The 15,959-nt window shown below is 63.8% G+C and overlaps 1 protein-coding gene across 12 annotated transcripts in view; it reads left to right on the top strand.

Moving 5' to 3' along the window:
- ABLIM2 (actin binding LIM protein family member 2) overlaps window positions 1–15,959 on the top strand; it is a 91,058-nt gene that overhangs the window by 67,281 nt on the left and 7,818 nt on the right. For 2 of the 12 annotated variants that reach the window (XR_013813494.1, XM_079770231.1), the window contains exons 15-18: window positions 1,522–1,574; window positions 2,229–2,370; window positions 10,356–10,417; window positions 14,774–14,828. Coding sequence is in view for 11 of the 12 variants with exons in the window: in XM_079770231.1 (XP_079626357.1) it covers window positions 1,522–1,574; window positions 2,229–2,370; window positions 10,356–10,417; window positions 14,774–14,828 (312 nt within the window). In the remaining variant the exon portion in view is untranslated. Of the gene's footprint in view, window positions 1–1,521; window positions 1,575–2,228; window positions 2,371–10,355; window positions 11,355–14,773; window positions 14,829–15,959 lie in introns of those variants that run through there. The other 10 variants (XM_079770234.1, XM_079770238.1, XM_079770232.1 and 7 more) reach the window with 9 other exon arrangements.

The raw sequence follows: 15,959 nt of genomic DNA, 5'->3' as shown, positions 1-15,959 counted from the left end.
GCTGCCACGGGGCGTGTCAGGGCACGTGCGTACTCGACACGCCAGCTCGTTCCCTCCTGGCTCTGAGGTCAGGTGGTGAAGTGACCGGTCAATGGCCAAGCTGAGGTCCACACCCAGGCTGCCTGCGCCCTGACCTCTGACCCCCGGCCCTCTAGGCCGCCTTTGACAGCATGGAGTCCCCGCAGTGTTTTCTTGTGCTACAGCAGTTCCAGCTCTGCTTGGCTACGAGTTAATGGCTTTTTTAAAGTGAAAGAATAGAAAGAGAAGAAAGGAGGCAAAAGGAAATAATGGGGCATTTTAAAAGGGGAGACCCGCCCCCCCTTGTGCGGGCAGCAGCGGATCGGCAGCAGGGCCGGCCGTGGGACAGGCAGGGGGCAGCGCAGCCAGGCCACCCAGCGGCGTGTACACGGCCCAGAGCTCAGAGCTGAGGCGCCACGGGGCATTCTGATGTCCCCTGAACACCAGCCCCTTGCAGTCACGCTGTGAGCTGCCTCGTGCAGAGCTCAGCCCGTCACCAGGGCCCACAACCTCAGAGACCCTCCTCTGGACGGGTTCCTGGCCACCTCCCTTGCTGTCCAGCCCGAGCAGGTTTAAGTGCGGCTGCGTGAACCTTAGCAGAGAGCAGGGCCTGGTGGTCCAGCCCCTGAGGGGCGTGAAGCGGGGCCCGTGTTTAGATGGTTGAAAATGATTCAGGAGGCTCTGGCTGGTGTGGCCCAGTGGGTTGGGTATTGTTCCGTGCACGGAGAGGTCACCTGGTTGATTCCCAGTCAGGCACATGCCTGGGTTGCGGGCTTGATCCCCAGTAGGGGGTGCACCGGAGGCAGCCGATCGATGTCTCTCTCTCTTCCTCTCCCTCCTCTCTCTAAAATTATAAGAGGTAAAAGGACGCCTCCCCGGTTTTCCCGGAGGTGGGCACGGTCTCATCACCGCCAGCTGCCCGTGGGGCACCCGGCTAGGTGGGCACAGGGTGGGCTGGGCGGCTGAGACCGCCTCACTTTGAAGTTAAACCCGGCGGGAGGAAGTGCGTTCTTCACAATGCCCCGTGGCCGCTCCCCGGGGGCGCGGCTGGATTGTTAGGCGTCACTTACCCACCTGCCCTAGGCGGTGAGGACTGGCGTGCACGGGCACACGGCCACCCAGAGCTCCTGCCAGCCCCTCCAGCTCGCCGGCGCCTCCGCCCTTCAGAGGCTCCCATTGGGGCCTCTGATTATTTCCCATTTTAAAAATGTATCTTTATTGATCTCAGAGAGGAAGGGAGAGGGAGAAGGAGAGGGAGGGAAACATCGATGATGAGAGAGAACCATGGACCGGCTGCCTCCTGCATGCCCCACACGGGGGATGGAGCCTGCAACCCCTGTGGGCCTGTGCCCTGACCGGGAATCGAACCGGGACCTCCTGGTTCACAGGTCGATGCTCAACCACGGAGCCACACTGGCGGCATGATTATTTCAATTTTTGAGCCTAACTGGGCGTGCGACCCAGGATAACCGGCGTGTTCCTGACGGATGGCTTTCCTTCCAGCCGCGAGGCGCCTGGATGGGGAGGACGGCAGTTCCGACCAGGACGGCAGGAAGGTAATGCGGCGGCTGGTTCCGAGCGGCTTGTGCAGGAGAGATCGGGTCTGTGGGCGCTTCCAGCCTGCGGCCTCGGCTCCTCCTCTTCCGTGCTCCTGAGAGGTCCCTCTCGGCCCGCGAAACAGGCACCAAATGCAAGAGCCGGGGCTCCTCCCTGCAGCCTCCTCTGACCTCGGGGCCGGCCCAGCCCCTCCCGGTCCCTCCTGTGCCCAGGCGGCCTGCTCACGGCTCTGTGACTGGCAGGTGTCTGAAAAGAGAGGAGAGTGAGCCGCAGGGCGCTCTCGGGCACCGGGGAGGATTGTTCTAGAACGGGCATGGCAGGCGTTTTCAGTAAGAGGCCAGAGGAGACACCTTGGGCTTGGGGGCCACGCCAGCCCGAGGCGATGCACGGGGAGGGGGGCGGGCAGGGGGAGGGCTGTGTCCCCACAATGCTTTCCTCGCCAGCGGCCTGGGGGCGGGCTTGGCCCTCCGGCCCCGGGAGCTGCAGCCCCTGCTGTCCTTGAGGAGGAGGGGTGTGTGAAAGAGCCCCAGGCTGGCTCCCCCTGGGGAAGCCATTTGGGCCCTGGACGTCCCTGGGCCTCAGTTTCCTCATCTGTCAAGTGGGCGGGGCCGTTTCAGAGGACCTGGAAATTCACGCCACTTTGTGTTTTCCAGCAGAAGAGCAGCTGGCTGATTCTCCAGGGGGACGCGGACACCAGGACCAACTCGCCCGACCGGGACAGCCAGTCTCTGTCCCACAGCAGCGGGGCCGACCGCGACCCTCTCCCGACGGGCCCGGGAGCCGGCTTCTACTCACGTGAGTGGTTCTTCTGAGCCAGGAGCCATCGTGTGGCCCGAAACACCCGCCACAGGGGCCCCCGCGCCGCAGGCCGCTCCCCCAGGGCGACGCCTCGCTCTTAGAGAAGTGCGGAGCGAGCCCACGGGCCTGAGGGCGGCGGGCGGAGGCGGCCCTCCGTGCTCGCCCTTCCCTCGGAGCGCCGGAGCCGCCAGCGGGCAGAGAGCGCGGCCGGGAAGGCCCCCGGGCTGCCGGCTGGACGTGGCCGTTTCCCTCCGGAGCAGAGCCGTGCACGGTCCGGGCAGCGGGTCCAGACTCGGAGTGGATGGCGGCAGGACCCACGCTTGTCCTGAGCCAGGGACCGGGCGCTGGGACTTGGGATCCCCAGGGAGCGCGGGCGACAAGGTGGCGTCGCGAAGCCTGGGCTAGGAGCCATCTGCAGATGCAGGACAGACTCCGGGGGGAGGGGGGCCTTGCTCCCAGGGTGTGCGCTGTGGAGCCGGGCTCTCGGGGGACCCGGCACGGTCTCCGGGTCCCGGGGGCGGATGTGGTTTTCGGGGGCCAGCTCGAGGCTTAGCAGGGAGCAGAGCCGAGCAGGGATGGGTGTGGGCGCGAGAACACGGAGGAGAGGTGCCGGCTTTGCCTGAGCCAGTCCTGGGTTCACGTCCCCACTCACCATGACCGGCCTCGTGGCGTGGCGTTTCGCTTGTTGCTGGGCGTCAGTCCCACTGTGTGCCTGGCCGGTGTTTGAGCCCTGAAGGAGGTGATACGTGTGCACAGCCGGGCGCGTAGTAGGTGCTCAGGAAACAGACCATTCTGATGCTCACCTCATCCTCAGCTGGAGAGTGATCCCGTGGGAGAGCGGGGGAGCTTGGACATTATTGTTGTTAAAGAAAAACTGAAACGAAGAAAGGTCATTGTTTCGTGTTTGAATTTGCAAGCAGGAGGCTTAGCACCCCCACACTGTCCCTCCTGGGGTGCAGCCAGTGCACAGGCTGATGTCACCACGGGAAGGTCACCCCCAAAATGTCCCCGGAGGGACTTGTCCTGGAGCAGGTCTGGAAGGGGTACGGCAGCTGCCCGTCCCCCCGCAGGCAGGTCGTGGGGTACAAGGCTGGTCACAGGAGAGCCACGGGCAGACTCCTGACCAGGCAGTGGCCGCTGGTCCTCCAGCCCCTCCCTGCTCCGGCACCCGTCAGCGAGAAGCCCATTGAGCAGCGGCGACAAACCGGCATGACACCCGCTCCTCAGCCGTGGGGCCTTCCTCTGCAGAGAGGGCCTCCTGTTGCCCGTTCGTGACAGAGCTTGTGTTTGCCTTCTTGCCGGAGCCCATGGCCCAAGTGGGCGCTTCCTCCAGAGAACACACGGTGTGTGAGTGTGAGTGTGTGTGTGTGTGTGTGAGTGTGAGTGTGTGTGTGAGTGTGAGTGTGTGTGTGTGAGTGTGTGTGTGAGTGTGTGAGTGTGAGTGTGTGTGTGTGTGAGAGTGTGAGTGTGTGAGTGTGTGTGAGTGTGAGTGTGTGTGTGTGAGTGTGTGTGAGTGTGTGTGTGTGAGTGTGTGTGTGTGAGAGTGTGAGTGTGTGAGTGTGTGTGTGTGAGTGTGTGTGTGTGAGTGTGTGAGTGTGTGTGTGAGTGTGTGTGTGTGAGAGTGTGTGTGTGTGTGAGTGTGTGTGTGTGAGTGTGTGTAAGTGTGTGTGTGAGTGTGTGTATGTGTGAGAGTGTGTGTGTGAGAGTGTGTGTGTATGTGTGTGTGTGTATGTGTGTGAGTGTGTGTGAGTGTGTGTGTGAGAGTGTGTGTGAGAGTGTGTGTGTGTGAGTGTGTGTGAGTGTGTGAGTGTGTGTGTATGTGTGTGTGAGTGTGTGTGTGTGAGTGTTTGTGTGAGTGTGTGTGTGTTTGTGTGAGTGTGTGTGAGTTTGTGTGAGTGTGTGTGAGTTTGTGTGAGTGTGTGTGTGTGTGAGTGTATGAGTGTGTGTGTGTGTGTGTGTGTGTGAGTATGTGTGTGAGTGTGTGTGTGAGTGTGTGTGTGAGTGTGTGTGTGAGTGTGAGTCCGCCACGCTGATGCTCGCTCATGGTGACAGTGACACTCTGTCATCCGCTCGCCTCCGCTGGTGCTCTGACATCCCGTGCTCTGAGTGGAGACCACGGTGCCAGCCTTCGCAGCTGTGACTTCACCTCCGTCCTGGTGACCGTGCCTGGCCTCCCTGCGTGCAGGAAGGTAGTGACGAGGGCCCCGGCTGCTGGCCGCCTCGACTGACGTGCCTTGCTCCCTGCCAGCCTCTGGAGAAATGTGGGCAGATGGGCAGCACGCATAGAGAGTTCTCCACCTCTTCTCGGGGTTCCTTTGAGCCCCCAAATGTGAGTTCATCGACACGTTCCATTGTTACTAAGCAAAGCGTTTGCACAGAGCAGGGCACGCCTGCCTGCTCCCGGTCCCTTTCACCTGTAGCGCCAAGGAGGGCAGGGCTGTGACATCCAACACAGTGGGCACTCAATAAATGTTTGTTGAATTGAGATGCGTTACATTCAACGGGTATTTATTGAGCACCCACTCTGTGCCAGACACTGTGCGGGGCGCCCAGGGGGAGCCGGGGGAGACGAGAGCAGCCCCTGCCCTGGAGAAGCATGCAGGGAGCCGGGAGAGGCAGCGACGCCGGCGAGAGCAAGCACTCGTGCGTCCTGCCACTGCCTGCCGGGGTCCTCCCTGGGCTCCTGGGGCCGGTCACAGCCTCATCCCACTTGTGACACCATCAGCACGTCTCACCTGGGATCGAATCATCGTTCAGTCACTCGTCCATCCGTCCCCCAAACACTTAGTGAGCACCTACTGTGTGCTGGGCCTGGTGCTAGGCAGCGCAGAGGCGGTGGTGAGCACGGCCCGGTCCCCATTCCCCACCAGCGAGAAGCCCATTGAGCAGCGGTGACAAACCAGAGTGACACCCGCTCCTCAGCCGTGGGGCTCCCTCTGCAGAGAGGGCCTCCTGTTGCCCGTTCATGGCAGACAGCTTGTGTTTGCCTTCTTGCCTCGCACACACGTTCTCGGACTGCGTGTCACCGGCTGTGTTGGTGAGCCTGGGTGCTGCAGGGGAAAGGGGTGGTGTTGATGTTTTGTTATCAGAAAAGGGTCTTGACACTAGTGAGAGGCGACGCACGGCCCACAGAGGAGCTGAGGTGATGGGCCCCCCTCTGGCCTGGTCGCTGTGGGTGGGCCTGCGGGGCTCGGGGTCCCACCTCCCTAACCCTTCAGGGTCCTTCCTCTCTTTTGAGGTTCCCACGCACCCCTCTGGGTGGTCAGACTAGAGGCTGCCGGGACAGAGTGAAAGGGATTGGGGAGCCCAGAGAAGCAACATGGGCCCCTGGACGGTCTGAATGGCGGGACCACGTGTGAGCCGTGAGGAGGGTGGGGGCGGGGTCAGGATGAGGCGGCTTGCTCTGGCTCAGGCGGGCGGAGGCACCTTGATGCAGAGGTCAGGAGCGAGCAAGGTGGGCTCTTCCTGCTGTGGAGCCTGCGAGGGGTGGGCTGGGGGCTCGGAGGAGGACTGGCTGGTGACAGAGTCCCAGATGGGCCTGGGTTCATGGCAGTGGGCGGCCCGAGTCCCTGGGCGTTCCTGTCGTGTGCCTGATAAAATGTGCTCCTGAGTTCACGTCACTTTCTCAGCAGGGCCCAAGGCCCCGCTAAGGTCCTTCTCCTGAGTCAGCCCAGCTACTCCCGGTCCCTCCCGTCCCCATCTTGCTCCAGCCCAGCTACTCCCAGGACCCCTCCCGTCCCCATCTTGCTCCATCCCAGCTACTCCCAGTCCCTCCCGTCCCCGTCTCTGCAGAACCAGGACACCGGAGGAAGGAGAGAGGCGGTCGGGGCAAGGCACCAGGAATGGATAGCGCCATGCAAGTGCAGTGGGCCCAGAAAGCTGGAAGCAGCGCTGTCAGCCAGGAAGGGCAGGGAGGGCGAGGCCGGGGGGAGCGGGAGGGCTTGGGTCCAGCAGCCCCAGTGTTCGGCGGGGGCCAGGAGGTCACCTGGGGCAGAGACTCCTGGAGAGAGACTTGGCCAGGTCTTTGTGCAAGGCCTTGGCCTCCAGCTGGACGGACAGAGTACCCTCTGGCCCCTCCCTGTGTTTGGCCCCCCGGGTGGTGGGAGCCCCAGACGTCAGGGGGAAAACCGTGGCCCTGGGAGAGACCACCCGGAGCCCAGGCGCAGGAGGGCAGCACCCCAAGAGCCGCTGCCATTCATGGGGTTGGCTAGGGACCCTACTTTTAGCAACCATCCCCGTGTCCCATTGTGCCCAGCAGGCACCAGCCCAGGGGCTACAGTGTGTGGCCTCTGGTGCTGTGGGCGGGGCACAGCCGTCAGCAGGGCACCAGCCCCTCGGGAGTTCGTGGTGAGGAGCCCGTGTCTCGCATCACACCTCTCAGGTCTCCTCTGCCCCACCCCAACTCTGCCACGGCGTCTTGAGACACCCCCCCCCCCCAACCCGGGAGCCCTTCTCCCCTGTCAGCTTCCGTGCCGCCCCCACTGCACGTCGCAGCTTCTCGTGGGCGCTCGTCGGGCAGGGGTGGCTGGTCTTCCCTGAGCAGCACCTTCTCCCCTCGGTGGGACTCAGCGCTGCTCTGGGGCTGGGCTGCGGGCGGGGGGGGGAGATGCGGGGGGAGTGGGGGGTGTGGGGGGCGGGGGTGCGGGGGGGGGGGATGCGGGCTGGGGGGAGGATGCGGGGGGCCTCAGCTAGCACAAGGCAGCAACGGTGTCCATGAGACCACGTGAGGGCCGACGGAATCCACGAGATCGGGGTGTCGGTCCAGAGGGGGTTGAGTCCTAGCTTGTCCCTTGCCCTGTGACCTTGGACGTGAGTGCAAACAACGTCTCTGCGTTTGAAATCGCCTCGTCTGTAAAGGGGGGGGGGGTGATCCAGTCCTCCGGCAGGAAGCAGCTGGGCTTTGGGGCTCCTGGGTGGGCGCCCCAGCATCCTCTGTGCTGGGCCCTGTGGGATGTCATGGCAGAGTGGGGTCAAGACAACAAGCCTGGCCCCGGCGATCCCTCCGCGGCCGCCCCCCCCGGCTTGCTTCTGAAGCCGGAAGCTCAGACCCACCAAGGGGCCTCCTGTCCAAAGTCACTGAGGGCTAAAGGGGTTCCAGGTCCCTCCTTCCTCAGACGGGGACCTTGAGGCGCAGAGAGGAGACCCACGCCCGCACAGAGCCACGCAGCTGCAGAGTTATCCACGCATCCTTGAACAGAAAACCACTCATGGATCTATTGAAACTGACGGAGACCTGCCCACGGAATGGCTGACTGGCCAGCCAGCCACAAGCACCCCAGGAGAGGCCACTTTAGTGGGTGCAGAGAGCAGCCTCGGGGGTGTGACAGTGGAGACCCCTCTCTCCTGGCTCTCCCCCACGAAGTGCAATGGAAAAGTCCAGAAACAATGCAGCAGACAACCACAGAGCTCTGCAAGGGGGACAGGGGAAGGTGGACTGGCTCGGGGAATTGAGAAACGCAGGACTCCATGGGTCACGGCCCACACAGTGGCATATGGTGACCAGGTGGGTGTTTCCCTCCGCCAGCCACACTGCAGATATTGAGCCGGAGGCCCGTTGGCACCCATCCGCCTGGAGAGTGGGCCCAGGGGAACACGCTCCATCCACAGCCGCTGTCTCCAGCCCACCTCGGGCACAGAGCATCCGGGGAAGTACAGCTCACTCCCACACCAGGTGGGCTCAGCAGACCAGGAGAGCACTTGGACAAGCATTCTGAAGACTAAGTTGTCATCAGAACCACAACCCATAATAAGCCAGGCCCTACGTAGTAAACTGAAACAGGGTGGCAGCCTGATAAATAGGAGAATAAACCAGAGCCCAGAGTCTCCCAGACGTCCAGGAACAAGGGAGAATTGGTCTTCACACCGAGAACCATGAAGATAACTATTTGAATGAGAAAAGACAGCAGATGCAGCACCAAGAAGAATCAGCTGTTAGGAGGTCTCTGACAAGGATCTTCAAGTCAACCATCACCAACATGCTTCACCAAACAATTACAAATACTTTTGAAACAACTGGGGGGGAAAAAAAGAAGAAAATCTCACCAAAGAAATATAAAACATAACCAAATGGAAGTTATAGGCCTGAAAAAGAAAATAACCAAAATGAAATTTTTTCTGGATGGGCTCAATAACAGAATAGAGAGGATGACAGAGGAGAGAATCAGAGAATCTGAACAACAGAGAGAAAAGAGCCTCCATCTGTGGGACAATCATTGTATCATGAGAGTCCCGGAAGAAGAGAGGTGAGTGGGTCTGAGAAAGTATTCAGAGAAATAATGGCTCAAAACTGACCAAATTTGACAAAACACATAAACCCACAAGTCCAAGAACAGGTGAACCTCAAATAGGATAAACCCAAAGTAACCTACTCCAAAAACACATCGTAACTAAACTTCAAAAAGCTAAAGACAGAGGGGGAAATTCTCAAGAGCAGAATAAGACAGATTTTCTATAGGGGAACACCAGTTCCACGGACAGCCGATCTCTCGCCGGAAACGATGGAGGTGAGCGGGAAGTGGCACCACATTTTTCGGGTGCTGACAGACAGTTGCTGTGGACGTGAATTCTAATTGGCTGAAAGTATCCTTCAGGCATGACTGGGAAATAATGACATTCTCAGACAAAGGAGGCTTTGTCTTGCAGCCCAGGGGCTCGGTGACCTGGGACAGGTCCTTCTGTGTCTATGCCTCCATTTGCCCTCTGTGAAATGGGAGGAGCCGGCCAAGTCTTTTTTCTGGAGCAGCCGTGGAAGAGGCCGGGAGGAGGGAGGGGCGGCCCAGCGGGTCTGGTCCCAGGCCCCTCTCCCACTCTGTGTCCAGCCCGACTCTCATCTGTTGTGTGTGTCAGAGCTCACGTAAGATTTCAGGTGACAAGAGGGTTCCTCTGCTCGAAGGAGTTTGGGAACTCTGACCTGGATCTTGCCAAAGGCCCTTCCTGACCCAGACCCGGAACCTTCCGAAGGCCACGGGGGCCAGCAAGTCCCCAAGGCAGGGCCCTGGCGGAGGCAGTTCCCCGGATGCGGCCTGTGCAGGGTTTCCTGTCCTCCCTGAGTTCTCCAGGAACCCTCGCGAGGAAGGGCACCTGGCCCCTCATCCTGTGCTCAGAGCGGGTGGGTGGGCCGGCCGGGTGGGTGGGCCGGCCCTTGCACGGCACCCACCTCCTGAACACCGAGGGGCGGGACCCGCATCCCCTCTGAGCCCTCGTGGGCAGCCCGGCGGCTCCCAGGGCGGGCGCTGGCCTTTGGCCCTGAGCATCGTGGCCTGAGCAGCTGGGTGCCGGCCAGGACGGGGGGCACGGACCCCCAGATAAGCAGACGTGGGCTCTGTCCTTGGAGCCCACAGGCTGTGGAAGGACTGACAGCTTGGGACAGGCCTCCTGCGGTGCTTCCGGGTGGGACCTGCCTCTCCAGGGAGCCGGGGTGCATGCCTCGCTCACGTCTGCGCCAGGCGGGCCCTGCGGGCGCCCCTCCCCGCTCTGCAGCCTCGGCGTGGCGGGTCGGTGTCAGTCGCAGGCGGCCGGGCGGCGGTGTGAGCTGCAGGTGGACCCGTGTGGGCTCCCCACGGGAGGCAGGGCCGTGCCTCAGTCTCTGAGAGCCCTAGAAACGAGGGCTTTAGCGTGAAATGCCCCGTGGCAAGGAGCTGAGGGTTTATTTTTAATAAAACGGTCTGCAGGCCCTGTGGTTGGTGGTGGCCTCCATGCCGCTCCGGCTCCAGGTGGCACAGCCTGACCCCCCCTCCCCCGTGGTCAGAGAACACAGTGCCCGCCTGGGTGGGGTCAGGTCCGAGGTGTCCCTGGTGTCCTGGGCTGGCTCGGGGACGTCCCCCTCCCTGGCTTCCCCTCAGTCCCTGGGGACAGAGGCCAGGGCGGAGGCTGGGCGTGGTCCTCGGGTCCTCGGGCCCTCCGGCGTCCCCCGCCGGCCCACACCCTGGCCTCTCCGCGGGGCCGCGCCTGCCGCGTGCGTGACGCTGTGCTGTCTGTTTCAGGGTCCCCCTATTCCAAATCTGACCCTCTCCCAGGACACGGAAAGAATGGCTTGGACCACCGGGTAGGTATCCCGTCCCCGGCCCGCGGTGTACTAACATTCCTCAGTGTGAGCCCACAGCGTCCTGCCTTCACAGCTGGGGGGTGGGGGGGGGTCCGGGACCCCGCTCGCCCGCCTGCCTGTGCCTTCTGCTCCACCAGGGCCCACCTGCTGCTCCTCCAGACCAGACAGAACCGGCAACACCCCTTCCCCCTTCCCGGGAGATCCCCCGGCCCCTGGGACACCTCAGCGTGTCGGGGAGGAAGGTGGGGCTGCGTCCATCCTCCCTCTGTGACCTGGAACCTAGGAAGGACCTTAAAATGTGAGCCAGGACCCCCTTCCTTCCTGGAGGCCACGGCCCCTCCTGCGTCACCGCACCTTGGCCCCCACGCAGTGTCACTGGCACCTGATGTCCCCAGAGGCCCCAGAGCAGCTCTCCCCAGCCGCGCCCGGGTTCCCGTCGCGGGATGTCCAGGGGACACCCCGACGGTTTGCTGCCTGTCCGTCCCCCACGAGGGGCAAGACCCTGGCGAAGAGTCGCCACTTCTGACCCTCTTCCCACCGTGAGGACCTGGTGGGGTGGGCAGGAGGACACCGTACGCACGCACACGTGCCGGCCCCAGGAGGCTCTGCCCGTGGGGATGCTGGTCCGTAACCAAGGCGATTCAGCCTCAAGGCTGCATCCCGTTGGCGGCTCCGTGGCCGCCTCGGCAGTGCGTGGGGCCCGGGGACAGCTTCTCGGCCTCCCCGGGGGACCTCACAGCCGGGCCAGGCCCTGGGACACGGCCTCGGACAGGGACGCGGCTCCGAGCCGCGGGCGTCCCTCGGCTTCTCCGTCTCCCCAGCCCTGTGGGCGCTGCCGTCTGTCCGGGCCGGGTCGTGCATGCCGGCTGCTGCTTCGGCTTCCTCCGTGGGGTCTGTCCCCCCTCGTGTCCACGTGGGAAGTGGGGGGTGAGGAAGCAGGCGCTGACCCCTGGACGCCGGCGGCCCCAGGAAGCTTTCGGGGTCCTGAGGCGGGGGCCGTGGCCGGGTGCCCTCTGCTCACCGGGCACAGCTGTCCTCTGACCGGGGTCTGGCGGGGCCAGGCGTCCTGCCCCCGCACCCCACTTCCCTTGTCTTCAGAGGAGAGTTAGAGAAGCCGTCTCTGTGCCTCTCGCCTCAGTGGTCCCCGTTGCCTCCGCCTGGGACACCGGTCATGTCCTCCCAGCCCCTGGCCTTGGCCTCCACCCCCTCCAAGGGCTTGGGGACAGCTGGTCCTGACCCTTGCGGCGGGGGGGGGGGGGGGGGTTGTGGCAGGTCCTCGCCCGCTCTAGAGCAGAGAGCAGGACTCAGAGCCCCTCGGGACGCCCGCTGGCAGTCGGGCAGGCGGTGTGGCCTGCGTGTGCGTTGGGATCATGGTCACGTGGAGAGGGGACTTCCCAGTCGCTTCCACGGGGACCGGTGAGCGTGACGGTGCCTGTTCGGCTGCTTTTCTCCCTGCGGCGCCTTCTCCTCCAATCCTCTCTTCCCGAGACTCTGGCGCACTTTCCTGCCTATTTCTCGGTGGGAGGCCAGGTAATTAATTACCTTTTCTGCCCAGCCTTTCCGGGCAGCAGCAAGGTCACCCTCCCCGCAGGTCCCCGGGGAGCCCTCGTGCACCCACAGCCGTCGAAGACCTGCCGGGCTCCCGGGTCCCTGACAGGAAGGGGACCAAGTCATCCGGAGGCACACGTGTCCCCATTCCTGCTCTGAGGGGTGTGTCACAGGGGGCCACCCCTGCTTGTCCCCAAGCTCCTTAACATGTCCCGATGCCCGGCCTGCCCCACAGCCCGAGCCCGCGGGTGCCCGAGCCCTGCAGTGAGGAGAGAGGTCACTGCCCGCTGCCGGCTCTTCTGGGACACGTGCCTCCTGCCCCCCCACCCCCTCCTGGCCACCGCAGATCCCCGTGGGAGCCCCAGGGGCGTCCCGTCGGGAAAAGCCCCATGCTAACTGTGAACAGGCTGACTCCTCCTACGAGAAGACAGTGTCCGCTTAGAATCCGCGGTATAGAGAGGGGACCCCAGTGCACGGGCACCATCTGTACAGCAGGTTCAATACTCACAAGCCTAAACCCACCGAGCTCGCTAACGTGCAAGGCCATTGGCTGGTGTGGCAGGTGATTTGAAATCAGATCTAGTGAAAAATAACAAAAAGCACACGGAGCAATTGAATAATGCGGACGGCAAACCTCCCCCCCACTAGGCATGTGAGAAACATGGCTGTCTTTCGAAGCAGGTTTTCACATGTCCACAGAGCATGTATAACCATGTCCATGTGTGCGACTACGAGGAGCACCTTAGCCCGTGAAAGAGGGCCCCTGTTTTCCGGCTGGAAAGCTGGACAGAGCACGGGCATCAGCGCCAGACACCCCGAGTTCTGTTGGGGGGCAGGGGGGTGCTGGGCAAGTGACGCACATTTCTGAGTCTTTCCAAATGTGTCCTTGCCTCTAAGACTATTGTGAGGCCGTCGTGGCCGTAAGCTCTCCCACGCTCTGCAGCGCGGTCCCCACACGAGGAAGTATCACAAAAGCACGTTCCCGCCCGCCTTGCTTCCAGGCCCGGGGCCGCGGAGCGGAGTGGCGGGATCCACCGTGACTCCAGGAAGGAAAGTGCCGGCCCGTGTGAATGGCCACCGTTTCGCTCCTACCGTTAGCAATTCCTGAAAAGTAAAACTCACGAGCGAAACTTTTTGCAGCACCATGCATGCGCTGTGTGATCCTGGGCAAGTTGCTTAACCTCTCTGAGCCTTGTCCATGAAATGGGGATGATAATGCCCACCTCCTCGGGTGGCCGTGGAGATGAGTGGATGTGGCTGTAAGAGCAGCGGACACAGAATCTCACCAGGTGAGGGGGAGAGGTCAGCGCTTCGTCGCTTTTCCCTCCTGTGACCCTCTGCTGAGAACCGCGGGGAGCCCACCAGGTGCAGCCGCTGTGGGGTCCCCTGGCGGCGCCGCTCTCCTGCCAGCACACATGGGGCGGCAGCCCAAGGCTCCCTCGCGCCAGAGAGGTCGGGAAGACCCCAGGCCCACCTGGCAGCTCTGGGCTGACCCTCCGCTCCCCTCTGCCCCCGGGCGATGCCCCACCCTCCCTCCCGGGAGGCTCTGTCTGGTCTCAGGGCCTGATAGAGAGGAGGAAGCTGGTTGTGGTGGCCCTTGCGGCCTGCTTTGATGGCCTGTGACGCAGGACCGTGGCCACTAGAGGGCGGCCTTTCCCGTCTGTGTCGCAGAGGGGAGGAGGCAAGTGGCTGGTGGCTGGCGGGCTTGCCCTGCTTTGTCCCAGGCGGAGGCTCCCTAACTGACAGGTGCGCCTGGGGTGCTCGTCAGGGTCCGAGAAAATGTCTCCAAAACGGGTTCTTGCAACTCAGGAGACGCGCTCTGTCGGAGTCCGCCCCCGGGTGGGGCGCAGAGCCGGCGGGGGCTCCAGGCCGGAGGGGGTCGGCCAGCGAGGCACTTACCAAAGGACTCCGTAATCAAGACCAACGTGTTTTAACGCAACCGTTTCAGAAATCCAGATTAATGCAGACAAACGCACGGTGAACCAGATGTCAAACATTTACAGGACCGGCTCCGGCCCTGCACCCAACGTGCTCTCCCCTCGCTGCCTCAGTTTCCCCCCTGGGTGAAGGGCTTTGGCCTGGCTGTCCTCTGAGGCCTTTGTGCCTCTCGCCAGGCGGGGGGCCCTGACTCCCGCCATCGCCACCCCGGCAACTGCGGGTCCCTCTCCTCTGCACTTGAAGCCAGTTGCGAAGTGCTGTGCCCGGGGCGGTGGGGAACCCCGCGGGCTCGGTGCCCACGGCGGAACCTTCGGGGTGTGCAGGGTTGCTCCTGCGGGTGGGCAGGAGGGAGAGAATCCCAGACGTTTGTGGGCAGGAGGCAGTGAAGTGGCAGAGCGTGGGCAGGTGAGGGCGGCACCTGAGTCGGGGGGCGGGAGGGGGCCGCGGGCGCAGTCCAGCGCAGCCACTGTGTGGAGTGCTCGCGACACGCGCTCGGGGCTCTGTCCCAGCGGCTGTGCAGACACGGCCACCGAGCCCGGGACGGCGGGGGCTGGAGGGGGCTCAGGCCCCGGAACAGCTTCCACGCTAGCCACCCACGGGGCGTGCCAGCTGCAGAGCTCAGGGGCCAGGCCCCGGGGCGTCCTTAAAGGCGGTTCGGCAGGAGCTGCCTGGACCTGGGAGGGCAGGGTCGGCGCAGGCCGGGAGGCGACAGCGGCCGGAGCAGAGCTGCCGGCTGAGGGCGGCACCCCGGGGGTGGGGGCATCCATTGCAGCATCTGCAGGCTCGGTGACCCGCCCCGCCCCGCCCCGGCCCCAGGCCCGGCCGGCCTGCCCGCGGCCTGCGCCTGCTGCCTCTCTCTTTCTCTTCCAGAACGCCAATCTGGCGCCTTGTGGAGCAGACCCGGATGCCAGCTGGGGCACGCGAGGTACACGGAGCGGGGACCCTAGGTCTCTGGCTGGGGCAGGGAGCGCTAACACGGTCCCACAAACTTCGTTCTAAAACCACCCCCCACCCCCCAGGCCGCCGGCAGAGGCGCCCAGCCCGGCGCAGTGGGGGAGCCCGGGTGCTCGCTGCCGCCTCCCCTCGGGGTCAGCTGACTCCGTTCTCACGTTGCCGAGGTGCTCCCGCTCTCCCAGCAGCCCCTGCGCTGACTTGTCTGTCCTCTGGTCACTTGGGGAGAGGGATCTGTGTGGGAACGCTGTCCCGTGTCAGGGCACAGGCCCGCCCAACCTCCAGGGAAACCTCGGGCAGCAAGGGAGCAAGTCACAGGGGCAGCCCCCAGGACGGGGCTGGGCCCCCCACCCCCTCGCTCGCCTGGGCACTTCAGGGGGCGGGCTGCCTGCAGGAGGCTGGCAGGGACCCGGTCACGTGGCAGGTGCCTGGCGGAGGCTCTGCCCGCTGGGAGCCGGCCCCGAGCCTGCACGGGGCCCGGCAATGCTCCCTCGCCCCGTCACCCCGAGTGCAATGGGGGGGGGGGCGCACTCTCACGGGCCGGACTGCGCTGCGGGGTGGAGATTGGGGTGTTGAAGCTGCTCCCTCCACGTGGCTCTCCAGGTCCCCGGGCTCCAGCTGGCACGTCTGGAATCCCACGTGTCATGTTGAAAAATTCAGGGACCGCCCCCCCTCGCCTGGGCCCCTGCCAGGGACTCTCCCGAGACAGGCCTGTGGCCGGGGTCCCCGTGTCTGCCTCTGTGGGTGCTGGGCGCTCACGGGGCTCCGCCCCGCGACCTCACTGTGTAACCAGACCTAGTCCAGGGACACCGCCCAGCACTGAGCTCAGGAACTCGGGGGCACGGAAGGTTCAGAAGGAAGGAAGTTAGAGGCGGGGGCTTAGGGCCCGGGAGGCCCTGAGTCTCCACAACAAAACGTCCACCAGAAGGCCCACTCCACAGGGGTAAACTGAGGCAGGCAGCGTTCTCAGCGGCTCGGCCCGGCTGGGGGAGACAGCGCCGCAGGGACACAGCGCCGCGTCCAGCTCCCGGTCTGGCTCCAGCCTCCTGCCCGCCTCCGGCTCTTGGTTTCTCCCTGGGACGGGCGGCTCCCTCCTCCGCCCGTG

Source organism: Cnephaeus nilssonii, assembly GCF_951640355.1.
Source record: "Cnephaeus nilssonii genome assembly, chromosome: 1".
Classification (NCBI taxonomy): domain Eukaryota; kingdom Metazoa; phylum Chordata; class Mammalia; order Chiroptera; family Vespertilionidae; genus Cnephaeus; species Cnephaeus nilssonii.
This window is presented reverse-complemented; position numbering and strand designations above follow the sequence as displayed.